This window comes from Agelaius phoeniceus, chromosome Z (assembly GCF_051311805.1).
Source record: "Agelaius phoeniceus isolate bAgePho1 chromosome Z, bAgePho1.hap1, whole genome shotgun sequence".
NCBI classification, from domain to species: Eukaryota; Metazoa; Chordata; class Aves; order Passeriformes; family Icteridae; genus Agelaius; species Agelaius phoeniceus.
Window position 1 is genome coordinate 29531705 of NC_135303.1, and position 14751 is coordinate 29546455.

Below are 14751 nucleotides of genomic sequence, written 5' to 3' on the forward strand. Positions count from 1 at the left end.
CTGCTGACTCACATAACAACTCGTTTCTTTCCAAACGAGATGCAAAACTTTTATCAAGGACTGGGTGAGAACAGAGACATGGGTATTCTGTGGCTGCTACCTCTACTTCCTGGTATGTGTGTGTTTGTGTGGTTTTTTTTTTCCTACTGAATTATGGAGAAAATATATTCCATCATATTACTCGTGACAGGAGTCAGCTGCTAATTCTGTCTTCTAGAGAAATGCCTTATGTTTATTTTTTTCCTTTATGTTAGATTATAGTATTTTTCAGCAAATGGACCAAGTGCAACCAGGTACATTGAAATATCCAGGGGACATTTTCAGGTTACAAAATGATGGAAATGGTAAATATTATAATGATCCTCAGATCAATGTTTGTATTTTTGACAGTATAAATGTAATAGCATGAAAATATTGCAAAGGGAAAATGTAAACATAAAGACAGAGTTCACTTCCCTGTTACTGTCATGGACAAAAGAGATTCAACATCAGGGATTTAACTTAATTCATGGTTTATTAGCATAAATATTTCACTACTGGTTCAGGTACTAGGAAACAAAGAAGGAAGACATTTAAAACATCTATCCTCCCCTTTTCCAAGCTCAACTTCTCTCCCAGATTCACCTGCACACCTAGCTCCTCTTCACCATTCCCAGGCTTTACTCCAGACACCTCTCTTCCCCTCTTGTCATTGCTGGAGGTTACCCCCAGTCTTTTCAGTAAGCCAACATGCAGCACCGGTCAGGGTTCATGTGCAGCACTTTCTCTCTGTTACTCCCTTCCTCCCACCCTTTCCTGTTCTCTAGTGTAGGTCTTTGACAGGTTGCATTCCAATCAGGATATCACTGGCTCTGGGCTTGTCCATGGGCTGCAGCCCTTTCTACCTGTTCTATCACAGGTACTCCAGGGACCACTTGGGGGTATGCCTTCTCCACTCCAGCTCCTCTGGCCTTGCTGTTCCCTCTGATTGTCACTCTTCTGTTTCCTTCATCTCTCTGGCATTTCCTGCTCTTTTTTAGGTATGTTTATGACCAGTGGGGCTTAGCTGTGTCCTGCATTGGGTCTGTTTCAGAGAGTTCTGTCTACCAAAGGGAAAACCCTCACTCATTCTCACTGAGGCCACTCTGCAGCTCCCCTGCTAGCTCCCCTGTAATTCATACCCAATGCAATTAGCTACATTTATCACCACAGAATTATATGGTCTCCTTGAAACATGGGGTTATTAGAAGTCATTTTCATGGACTGTGATAGCTGACATCTTGATCACATATCTGTGCTGGAACAATGTCACATCAGTGCTGATGGTTTCTAAGAGTCTTATGAGGATACTGACATGTTAAGCCACAGTAACTGTACCCACAATTAAATCAAGCAACTAGAATTGTTTGTGTTACAAAATAATAGGCTCTTTACAGAATATTTAATAAAAAACATACCAAAATATTAAAACCAGTTCATATGAAGAAATATAGAACAGAAGATATTTCCTGAGTAGCTATTGTAAGTTTTGGTGACTTTTCAAGACCAAAAAAAAATCCTTGCATTTATTGTCTCTACTATTCCTCCCAACATCAACACCCAGCACTGTAACCTGTAGATAAAAGCATGCTATATGAGCAGAAACAATGATCTGTAATGATGTGATTGCCAGATATGCAAAGGGAAAAGGGACTGGATTTCTTCATACATACCCTTTTTAGCTTCCACTCTTTTAATGTATGTCCACACCAAACTGCCACAAAAAGAACAGCTGAAAAACTAAGGTGCTAAAGGTGAAGGGACAAATACTCGAGAGCAGAAAAGAGTGGAGAAATAAGGTAGAAATCCAACTTTAAAATGTCATATATAGGAAGAAGAAAATAGACACTGCTAATAAACTGAAGGCGAATTAGAGTATTGTTTTGAGATAACCCCTCTTGCTAACAATGAAACACTTACTCCTTCAGCTGCTTAGTCAGCTTGACAACCTGAGAGGCCAGTGACATACATGTCTCCACAACAACTAAGTAGCGGGAACACATGGTGTGCCCATGTCGCTCAGCACTTTGAGAGGGTTTCTCTCCCACATGGTTTTGCATGGTGACATTTGCTCCATATTCAACCAATGTCTGTAAAAACATAAAAGGGAACAGTGACATCTGTAAGTGTAAATCTCTGCTATGACTTCTGATCAGCACAAGAATGGTTGGACAAAAAGCACTCCTGAATAAAATGTTTGAAAAACATTAATCTAAGCCAGTAATTTTTAAAATTCAGTCACTGACAAATCTGTTTGCAGCTTGAATTCATGCCACATACCAATAAAATCTACCACTCAGGTGCAACAGTAACACAGAAGAGTGAGAGCTGCAGTTCCGAAGAGCTATAAAGAGACTATGTTTTATATGTCCTTCCTTCCTCTCCCCTCGAAGTTCTACTAAATGAATTTTTTTCTGTTCATTCATTTTCATGTTCATTCATTTCATCCTGAATGTACTTGTAGCATTCATACAGGTGAGTGGGACTACCAAATGAGAACAGAGGACTTTTGTTTGGCCACCTATTGATTCTCTCCTGCACCACAGTAACAAACTTTTGCAGATGCACCTATCTATGCATTACAGAACATTGTGATAACTTTACACATGGCAGACCTAGAAAAAAAGACACAGGACACCTGTTCTTGATGGCATCTGGGTCCAGAGCAGCAGCAGAATGAACACATTGCTAGCCAGTTTATAGTGGGTAGTGATGAGCTGTAATAGCTTACCAGGTCTTTTCTTAGGATCTCCACAGTGCAAGGTATTGTAACACACCCTTAGAATCTCATTTTAGTAATGTCTTTGCTACAATATTTGCTGACTCCTTTTGTTGTTTAATTCTCCATTTTCTACCACAGCAGAATCCCTATGTTTAAAACACTCCTTAGGGAAGTCTCAGTGTCCTGACTCCTTAACTAAGTAATGCTTAGATATGAAAGACATGGCAGATGCTTTAGGTCAGATAGGCACAAATTTCTTATTGCACATAAAGAACTGTACAATGACTATACCAATCTAGTTGGAATTTTGGTGGGGGGGTTAGATCACTGTGGCTTTTTAATGCTGAGAGAATCTCATTGCTTTGTACTTGCTTGGTTAGTCACTATTTTCTTTTGAAGACATACTGAAATATGTGTCAGCTTTTAATCTTCAAGAAAAATAAGATCTTAGACTCTGATGTATATCCCTGTGTTACTCACGGCACCAGCAGAGTGCTGATGGTTTCTAAGAGTTGGTTCTAGATGGTTCTAGCTTGCTGCTGGAGAACTATCCATGTTGTAAGCATGACATTTGAGTTATTCTGAGACTAGAGTAAAGAGTGTTCTATGTGCAAAAAAGCTCCGTCTGGCTGACTTCAAGACATCCAATAACTGAAGCAAGATTTGAGACCAAATCTTCCCTCTTTACGATCTGTTTGTGATAATCAGAGTTAGGAGCTATTTGCATAGATGGAGTAGGTAAAATAGGACCTAAATATTCTCAGCAATGCTTTGACACGCATTGATACCAACCCCTAGGAAAACCTGTGATCCTGTACAGCCAGAAACTACAGCATCATTAACTTTATGCATACACATGCAGAAGAGGAATTGCAAGCAGAGCTGGTAAACCACTGAGGGCTGGAGTGACTTGGCTGACGACAAACAGCACATACAGAGAGCTCAGCATCTGCTGGGAGAGAAGTGGAATGGGTGGTCTGTCTGATCTGCTAAAACCATACAGAAAGGAAAGTTACACACTCTTGCACTGCATCTCCTATCAATAGGTTGGGCTTAATTTGTCAAGAAAGAAAACAAAGGAGAGTTATAACCTTGCAGAAAGTAATCATATAGTTTGAAACATAATAGGAGCATCATATGCTCATAAACACAGTGAGTAAGCGGGCCAGGGAATCACTGACAGCCTGTGATTCTTCATTTTTTATGCTGCTGCCTATAATTTCTCTGCTTTCTTTATCACTTCTTTCTTCTTACCAGATTATTCATAGTACTTTATTTTAAATTAGACTCCAAGTTACTGGGCACAGAGCTTATTTTGTTTCACAGCCCAAAATATCAACTACATGTAAGACTGTGAGGTGTTAGTGAAGTGACATTACTGACATTGCGTATTTTTATCACCACTAGATATTTTCATAACTTACTTCTCATGGCCTCACTTCAACAAAAAGCACTTGTTGAATTGCATATTTACCTAAAATAAAATAATCTTTAAAATTCTAAGCCATTTATTAAGGTTTGTTCTTAACAGGGAAAGCAGGGCTAGTTTCTTCTTTGTTTAGTTTTATCCATGAGAACAGCCTGCAGATGTCACCACTCTGTCCAAAGTAATCCATACCCATTTCTCCTTCAAATGCACTGCACATCTTGATGAGGCACTGTTGAGATAGCAACCCTAAACACACACTCCATAGGAACCCTAAGCACACCCTCTACCACAACAGTGCCCCCCACCAACAAATCATAAACATTTCTTCTATCCATTTTTTCCAACTGATCATAGCAATTGGCTACAATACAATAGTAAACCCACCAGATTCAGCATGGATGTGATGGTTTGTTTATTTTATTGTCATATGAGTTTTTACAGGATCCATTCCTCAAGTCTTTAAGAAAAAAGACATGTTCCCTCAGCAAGAAAATGCAGAGATGGTCATGTCCGCCAAATCTATTTGACTGTCTCCTTTTCAAGTCTATTCACTCAGGTCAACCTGTTTTTGTTTTTTTTTTATGCGATACTCTCAAACTGGCTTTTTTACAGAAGTATGTATTCTGGGTGACCAAATATATAAATAGACTGTAATAATAACAACAATAATAATGATAATAATAATAATAATAATATTAATAATAATAGTAGCAGCAGCAGCTCTGCAGCTGTAGATCCAACATAATAGTGTGCACAAATATACTTAGCTCTCTGGAGAGGTTAGCTAATGAAAATTAACTCTCCTATTTCTTTTAGGGTTGGAGTAATGCAAATGTTCTGTATTTGCAGTGGCCTGAAGAGTGGATTGGTTCATGTGTGGTTGCAGGAATAACATGTTTACTGATTACTGATAAATATCTGAGTCCTCAGAGAATTACTGCTCCTTCTTAGACTTTCCTCCCTAACTTGACTTAATAACTTTAATTTTTATTTCTTGTCTTTCTGCCAAGAGATTATTTATTTTTTTATCTGTTCTTCTGCAATGACTTGTTTATTTATCAAATATCTCTCTGCAATTTCCTGGAATAATTTTATTATTATTTTTTCTTCTCCAAAAAATTTTTGCTCAAAGTGCCGACAACACAAACACTGAAATGTACTCCTATGACTAATGGTTCTAGCAAATTTGATGGACAGAGGGTACATCTGCAATTAACACGTTAGTTGCTTCACCTTCAATAATTTACCAGAAGTGCTGATCAACCAGGGAGGCTCCAGTGACTGGAAGCTGCCAGACTTGGCACCCATGTATAACAAGGGCTTGAAGAAGGAAGGATTTAGGGAAAAACAGGCCTGTCAGCCTGATCTCAGTGCCAGGCAGGTTCATAGAGCAGATTATCTTGACCATCCTCATGCAACTATACAGGACAACCAGGGGATCTCACCTGTACCATGGGTTTATGAAAGGCAGGTTCTGCTTGACCAACCTGACCTCATTCTATGACAAAGTGATCTGCCTAATGGATGAGGAAAAGGTTGTGGATGTGTTTATCTGGATTTTAACAAAGCCTATGATATGGTTTCCCACAGTATTCTCCTGGAGACTCTGGCTGCCTATGGTGTTCACTGAGAAAAAAACTGGCTGGATGGCAGAGCTCTGAGAGCAGTGGTGAGTGTATTTACCTCCAGATTGTGGCTGGTCAGTGGTGGTGTTCCCCAGGGCTCAGGGCTGGGGCCAGTCCTGTTTAATGTAATCAACAATATGGACAAGGGGATCAAGTGCATCATCAGTAAATTCACAGATATATCAAGTTGGGCAGGAGAGTTGATCTGCTGGAAGGCAGGAAAGCTCTGCAGAGGGATCTGCACAGACTGGATCGAAAGGCTGAGGCCAACTGGATGAGATCCAACTGCACTTGAAGGCCCAGGGCATCCTGGCCTGTGTCCATAGTGTGGCCAGCAGGACGAGGGCAGTGACCGTACCCCTGTACTGGGCACTGGTGAAGCCACACCTCAAGCCCTGTGACCAGTTCTGGGCCCCTCACAACAAAAAAGACATTTTGATGCTGGAGCAAATCCAGGGAAGGGCAGCAGAGCTGGGAAAGGGTGTGGGACAAAAGTCCTGTGAGGCTGAGGGAGCTGGGGTTGTTTAGCCTGGAGAAAAGGACACTGAGGAGGGACATTGCTCTCTACAATTGCCTGATGAGAGATTGTAGACATGTAGGAATTGGCCTCTTCTCACAGGTAAAAGTTAACAGGATGAGAGGAAATAGCCTCAAGTTGTGCCAGGAGAAGTTTAGAACAGTTATTAGGAAAAAAAATTTCACAGAAAGGGTTGTTAAGCACTGGAACAGACTGACCATTGAAGTGGTGGAGTCATTGTCCCTGGAAGTGGACAAAAAAACCGGTGTGGATGTGGCATTTGAAGACATATGCTTTAATGGTGAACATGATGGTAGTGCTAGTTTGATCAGACTTGATGATCTTTGTGGTCATTTCCAGCCTTAATGGTCCAATGGTTCTATGACTCTGTGACCAGCCATCCAGTTCAACTCCATGACTTTTTTGGTATATCTAACTGAACACAGGTATTGGATGGAGGTATCCAAACTGGTTTATTCTGGCTCCTGTAAGTACTGTAGATGTGTAAGCCTTTGCAGCTGGACAAATTACCATTTTTAGCACCTCTATAAACAGAACTATATTGTTTTCAGTGGCCAAGATGATTTACTGAAACTTAGTTAGAAGTCAGCATCACTCTTCATTGTATAGCACAGATTCATTTCAGGATGATAAGTCTCAGAAGGATTGTTTTTTCAAGTGTAAATTGTTCAACAAACCTATATTTTATACTTCCCCTGAGCTGGATAGCTAAAAAGATCCTTTTTCAATGGAAAAAGAAACAGAAGGAAAATATCAGAGTAATGAGAAAAGTATGCATATCTGCACTGGCTGCCCTTTTGTAACACAAAAACATACACACTAGCTGCTTATATGTAAACAATATAATCATGCTTTCATCTTGCAATACAAGTTAGTTTAGGCTTACAACAGGATACTCGAGAATAGAATCAAAACCCAGAGATTTTCAGTATTTCAGTCTGACTCCTACTGGTTTAAAAAGTTCTTCCTTCTGATATATTTTAATGTATCAATAATTTTTCCCACTTAGATTTCTAATATTTTTTTGTCATTCAAGCTTGAAGTTTAGAGGTTTCTGCTATTGCTATCACTCTACCTGTATGCATCCCAGATAGCCATGTTGAGCAGCTATGTGAACAGCAGTATTTCCATCCTGGTCAACTTCATCCAGCGAAATCCCTTGTTCTTGCATAAACTGAAGAAGCCACAGAAGGATTTTCTCCTAAGGGCAAAGAAATGTCACAAAAGATAAGAAATAATGAAAAGGAATACTGGTGCTGTCATCCATTACTAATACTATCCAATAATTCCTTGTTTTCAGTCTTTCTTAACTTTGTAGGCTTAGTACACCATGGAACTCTGGTTTGTCTTTTTGGGGGTTTTGGGTTTCTTTTTTTCCCCCAAGGAAAAAAGCTGAAATACTTTATTTTATAAAAAGAAATAAAAAATATGAGTACTGTAACACATTCTGAGAAATTGTACATGAAGATTGTGCGAGCCTCTGGGTTGGTGATGAAACCTGAAGAAGAATAACCCATATATAAAGCTGAAAATCAGGTTGAGAAATTTGGTCAGACTTCACAAAAGCCTCTCTGGAAAATCAAAATAGGATTATGCTCAGATGACAGAGCTGAGCAGTTAGATTCTTCAAATCTATAATCATTCCCCATCTCTGTGTGGTTGTGCTAAAGACAAAGCAGCACAACTAAAAGCAGAAAATAAAGCTACCCTAAGAACTCAATACATTGACTCATGGACCATTTGTATGCCCTGCATGTTGGGAAGGAGGGGGAGACTTGGACTGCAAAAACTTGTCACTGGAGGTCTGGAAGCCAAAACTGAAGCAGAAGCTTTTTTTTTCAACATCACTTTTTTTGTGTGTATGTAGGTGCATTGTACACTTATTTGGGTATTCTTTTCTAACAATGGAGAGCTACATATGTGCACTAAGCTTTTTTGACTTCTTATTTTCCCCAGGGAGTTTATTTGGAAAAAAAATTCTTCTCTCTAGGAACTTCCAATGCCACTCCAGATTAAATTTCATTTCGTCATACTGAATATGATACATATTGAAAATCTAGAATAAATCTATAGATTGTATAGAAAAGTGGGTTCCATGAAAGCAGACTACAGCTGCTTTCCCAGTTTTTCTACCTGAAAAGGTGAAAAGACTAAAATTAAATTACTTCCTAGCATACAGTTTTTTATTTAAATGTGTATTTTTTAATACCTTGTGTTGATACCTATCATGTTATACTGGCTCTGAGCTCCAGTTCAAAGGGGCTTTGTGGATTCTAGCGTTGCTGAGGCAAAAGCTGATCCACAGACTTGACCTGCAGCACCTCAGTAGCTTCAGTGACACATAAATACGTAATCATCCAAAATTAGAAATGTGGAAAACTAAAGTAGACCTAAATAAAAAAGTACCAAGAGCACATATAGGACTGTGACCAGTAATTAGTAGAAAAGAGAAAGAATAAAAACTAAGAAAGAAAAGTCTAAAAAGGTTGAATATAAACTTGCAGTTTTTGTGTAAAAGTACTACAGAAATTTTAATCTCAATGAAAAGAAGAGGACCCTTCTAGAGCTACTCCAGGATGATTCTGCCTTTCATGTGTCTGGGTCTCTGCTTACTGCTTCAGAGGGCTACTCTGTATGATGCTTATCTTCTTCATATCTTCACTTTAGCAGCAATTTTGTTCTTACTACAGGGTGAAGGCATAGGTATTTTGACTTCTCCTTGGCTGAATGCCCAACACAGCCGACAGCCAGCATGGAGAGATGACTACAGATCACATATCTCTTTAAAAATACTTTTGAGCATTTCTCAATATGCCAGTGGTGTTGGCCAGCAAGGAAGAAGGATTATAGTACTCCTAGGAATTGCCCCTATGTTTTGATAATTAAAAGAAAAATATTTTAGCAAAACATATCTGCAGAATTGGAAGACAACTATAGCTTTGAAATCATATATTTCTTTGGAACATATTAGGGACCAGAATGTTAAGCATGTTCTGTAATTTTATGATCACAATCAGCATGGAGCAAATGATGCTTTCTAGTCATTTATCTTATCAACGAGGAAATCAAGTGGCTGGGTGGCCCTATTCAGTCATCTGTACTTAGGACTACCTGTGCACTGAGTGATCACAGGCACAACATCATAGTTCTACTCAAACAGTTTGTGTTTCAACAAATTTATCCTTGATCAAAAAACCCAAGAAAACAAGTATTTTTTTTCACTTAAAACTAGGGAAAACAAAACCATCATATATCAAAATAAGCCACATTTCTGTTTATTAACACTCATATTTAAAGGAAATACATATTTAAAGGAAAAATGTATTCAGGAATAGATTTATAGTCTTCAATTTGTTCAGAACCAAAGGAAAGATAACAAGAAAATTCATCAGATGAAGGCAATGAAAAATAATCACTTTTTTTGTGAAGTAATAGGAACTGATAAATGCTGATAAATTATTCAGTATATCTGTTACCTTAAGACCTACAATGCTTATGCTCTAGCAGTTATTAACACCTCCCTGGCATATTCTAGATCTACAATAATTCAAATCTCTCTACAAGTAGATTTCAGGAAAATTTGGGACAGCTGACTTTGGTTCCATCAGATGACTTTTGGGGAAGAAACTAGAACTAACATGGACCACTTAAATGATTACATGGTCTACAAAAGGAAGAGTTAGCATGCTGAAGAGTACTGACTCTACAGCTAATACTAGATCCATCACTTGATATTAATTAAATAAGCTGGCCTTCCCAGTATCCCTTCACAGTAGAGGAGTAGGAGTGCATGAAAACAACACATTGCCTTTGTAATAATGACATTAGACAGGAAGGCAAATATCCTGAGGTGTAAAACACAGGTGTTTTGTTAGCTATCTGCATATCTGAATGTCATACACCCTTCCCACTGTGCTCTCTAGAACTGTACCACCATCAAGGCGTGCACAGGATCCCCTCTAGATAACCAGCATGCTTCAGGCTGGTTGACCAAAGTCTCCCTAGATTCTCCAAAGTTCAGAAACCACAAATCCTTGACATTCCCCACCCTCTGCACCCACCTGTGCAGTCCATACTACCACAACATCCCTGACAGAAAGATATGCCAGCCCCATGAAGCTCTAAGTCAGGACTAGGACAATGTGCATCCAGGACTGCACCACCACCTTCCTGTGACTGGTGACTAGACACAGCTAGCAGCCCTGTATTCATGACTTATGCCCAGTGTGAAAAGGCCTGCCAGCCAGCATGGTTTCTCTTGCATAATATCATGCTTAAAGAAACCCTTGCTAGGAGCTATGCTGACCAGGCTATATGTTGACTTTGAGCTTTTGTTCTCTTCAATCAGATTACCTTATGCGGTCCCCTCTCCCACTGGAAAAATAAAATGTTGTTGACATGTCCTTGGAGGCAGATCATGACTGTAGTTTGATGACCTTTAACATAGGAACTTTGCTATGAACTCCCTTCTGCTGCCCATTCTAAATTATAATTCTTGAAGAAAAACATGGCGTGCATGTTTAATGCCTGGAGAAACAATGGATGGACTGACTCTTTTAGTAAGGATTCAATAATAGGTCTTCCTTGTAAAAATATTACTCTTGTAATTCTGCCAAGACCAGTGTTTACATGGATTATCTCTTGTGTAAGTAATGGTAAAATAAATTAAAGCTTCCAGGACAGTGCCAAGTAAGCATTTAAATTTCTCAAAGGTTTTTTTTTTCTTAACACAATTAGGTAAGATAGTCTGGCACCTCTTCAGCCTCAATATTCCCTCACGTTTGAAGGTTGTTTATGGATTATTAAAAAAAAGATAATCGGCATTACATATGAACTTTGCTTGGCATTCAGCTAAGAAAATTTGGCAGCAATTTATATATCACCTTTTCAAATTTCATGGGTGGCTGACTGTGGCTGGTGTTTCTTAAGTGGTAGAGCTTCCGTTCTGCTTTGAAAAGAATCTAGATAAAGTGTGCCAGATCTGTTTCTGGCAGTAGATAGCATAGCTCACAGAAAAAACTCCAAAACTTCATTGGCTTTAGTTTATATAAATATCTTTAGAGATGAGGACAAAATCAGATTAATCAAGTGAAGATATGAATTTAAGTTCACATGCAACTTTCTCTTCCAAACTTTGTCTTCCTAGTAGAAAGTACTCTTTTCTCTGTTCCAGTTCTGATCTGGCTCACATATTCTCTATCCTCAGTGCTGGGTTTACAGCAAGCTTGCTAACACCAGCAATCTATATATCCAGCAGGGTCCTGTCTCACACCAGTAACATCTGTATAGTAGGAAAGTGCAGAAAAAAGGAGATCTTTGCACAGCATGAAAACAAGGGCGTCTCTGTGCCTATGGACACAGCAGGAGAAAAAGTAGACTCCCAGCTCCATAGCTGTCCAAACCTGCCTCGTCTCCTTCCCTACCCTTACAATAAATTCATGCTTGGACAGAAGCAGTTAGCAGCAGAATTATGCCACAATAATTGTATGGCATTTAATGAGACAACCACACACAGCAAAGACTACTGATTTTCTTAGTGGTTATATTTTGTTTGCTGTCTCTTAAGAAGAGTAAAAAGCATTAGCACAAAATCAGTAAGGTTTGGTGTCTGTGCCAATGTCTGGGGAGTTGGAACTGGATGATCTTTAAGGTCCCAACCAAAACCAGACTATGATTCTGTGATTCCATTATTTATCTTAAATGTCTGTCAAAGAAACTGTGGGATAAAACGATCCATCTGCCAAAGAGGTTAGAGAAGAATAACTGATCACAATTTCTTTCACAGTAGATCCTGGAGAAGGTCCCTTGAACATGGGTAATTGCAAGATCTACTTAGGAGAAAACAGACATTGTGGGAAGAGAATGTAGTGTAAGTAAGTGGCATATATGTTCCTCCAGATATTAGCAAAGCACTAGAATGCTATACTTCTGTGCTGTCTCACTGTAATATTAATAGCCAAGTTAGATGTGAAACAGGATTGATTTACAATTGGTTCAGCTGGCTAGAGCAAGCTTATGGGATCAAGCCCTGTATGGGCCATTTATTTAAGAGCTCAACTAGATGATCCTTGTGGGTCCCTTCCAAATCAGAATATTCCGTGAATCTACAGATATTCTGTGAATCTACAGAATCTACTACCTACTTTTGTATGTAGTTTTCAACTAAAGTGGCTAAAGCTAGACAGATGATGTTCAAGTTCTACCATACTTCACTGCCAATACAATGAATTCTTAAATTGCAGAATTTTGTTGCTCTTCTGATGTATCCTATGAGTCCTCTAGACAACAGCTAATTTCTGTAGACATTCTTAGGATTTACTGGTTGACCTAATATGCCAGCTAATCTTCTCCTTGCCATTATTCAAACCTTATAAAACAAAACCCAAAGAACCAAAAAATGAAACCCAAACAACCAAAAAACAAACAAACAAACAAACAAACAAATTTATAGGGGAAAATGCTGAAAAAATTTTGCAGGTTAAGTTAGGAAAGATTTTGCTATACTTCAACTAATTCAGAACACCTTAATTAAAAGCCACAAAATGACATACACACTGTAATTCAAATTCTTGTACAAGCATCTAAATAATCTATTTGAAAAAGAAAAAGTAAGTCATACCTGGCCATAGCAACCTGCATAATGAATAAGGCTTGGGTGGTCTTTCGAGCAGCTGAGTTCTGCAATAGCTTCTGTTTCGCTCACCATCCACCGAACACACTCCAGCTGACCATTCTAAACAAGCAAAAAAAACCAGTCTAGATTCCATTCTAAAGTCTAGCTGTTTCCATTCTAAACACATTTGCTAGAGAGCAAAAAGTTTATCAGAATTATTAGAACTTTCCAGTTTGTTTAAGAATTTAAAGAATAAGCCAATAACACCTTTTGTCTTTTTCTGCAGAAAGGCCGGTTTATTTAACAATTGGTTCCTTTACTTCCAATAATACTTGAACATTCTTTGTCATTTACAGAAAACAGTATGAATGTGTTGGAGTTCTTCCTGCAAGTGAGGGTGCCCCAGCACAAGTATTTCTACTGATGACTTACATAACTGGACATGTCCTGGGTCATTGCAAAATTCTGTAAGAGCCTTTAAGTCATCTGGCTTAACTAAACCTTGTGGCTCCTTATTCTTACTTCCAGAGTGGTCTTCAACACTGGTACAATGATATTTATTTTTCTTGCTCTTCCTTCATACCAGTGTAACTCCCATAATCTTGTACTATGTGGGGTGTGCACCTCTTTTCCACAAAAGTGATAAGTATCAGAATTTACTGGCTTACAAATACATTATATACCTACCTTGAATAAACAAGAAAGAAAATTGCAAAAATTTTCTGAGACTTTAAACTGGCAGTCCGTAAATATACAGTTTGATACAGGCCAAGATTTCAGAGCATTTCATTAGTACAACTAGGATCAGTTTAATTTTCTAATTATATAGCTTGGCCCAGAAAAATAAAAAACCCCAACCCTGACAACTGCACTAGGGCCCTAGGTCATTGAAATGATGCTTTAAATATGCAAAACTACAGGTTGGAATCCACCAGTCTTCTCAGCTTCCAAACCTTTCCCAGGAAGCAAGTAACAATAAACCCCCTCAAAGAAACAGAAACTCTTGTATTATGTTTCACTCCTTCCCTTCTTTGTCCCTAAGGTATTTAGAGGATAAAAGGAATGACATTTAACCATTCACTCTCACTAAAGAACCCGAACCACTATGGTTAAATCATCAACTGCTTTGGACAACTGGGAATTTTCACCTCAAGGTGCTTTTATGCTTTGTAAACTTGTTCTCACACTTATCTTACAAGATTATACCAGTACTTGTAAAAAAACAAGAAACTGTTATGCTCCCTAAAGAAGCAACTGAATCCAAGTTAAGTGAAAGCTGCTTGAAATATAACGAATAGTCTCTAGATTCAGTAGACTGATTTAAAAATTAATGCATATGCACTGATAACAATGTAAAAACTGTCACTATTATACAGTGGATATTACATCTTGTGTAGTAATCCATTTTACTTTGCTTATATAGTACCAGCCAACAGGGGTTTTTTTCCTCTCACTTAAAAAGCCTGAAAAATAACATCCTGCTGGATGCATTTCTTACTGCCATCACAGGAGGAAACTAAACGACCTTTATGTCACTTAGAGTAGAGAAAGGGCCTGTTACCTTTATTGCTAGCCCAGCTGGAGTTAGCTGCTCAATGTTTCGTTCGTTCAAACAGTCTTCACCCATCAAAGAAGTGAGATGCTGCAGGCATTCTGCATGTCCCTTTGATGCTGCTACATGCAACAGATTGTTGTCACATTCATCATGGATCTTATCCAGATTATCTGCTGCTAAATGTGGCTGTTAAAAAAAGCCCTATGTTAGTTACAACTAAGGATAAAAAGATACATTTATCCTCACAGCCC

General features: G+C 38.6%; 1 protein-coding gene across 5 annotated transcripts in view; it reads right to left on the reverse strand.

The window, feature by feature from the left end:
- Positions 1-14751, reverse strand: part of SNCAIP (synuclein alpha interacting protein) — an 88140-nt gene that overhangs the window by 14775 nt on the left and 58614 nt on the right. For all 5 annotated transcript variants that reach the window (XM_077171033.1, XM_077171037.1, XM_054652105.2 and 2 more), the window contains 4 exons: positions 14507-14686; positions 12952-13065; positions 7408-7533; positions 1939-2108 (listed from right to left, as the gene is read on the reverse strand). In XM_077171033.1, coding sequence (XP_077027148.1) covers positions 1939-2108; positions 7408-7533; positions 12952-13065; positions 14507-14686 — 590 coding nt within the window. The remainder of the gene's footprint in view (positions 1-1938; positions 2109-7407; positions 7534-12951; positions 13066-14506; positions 14687-14751) is intronic.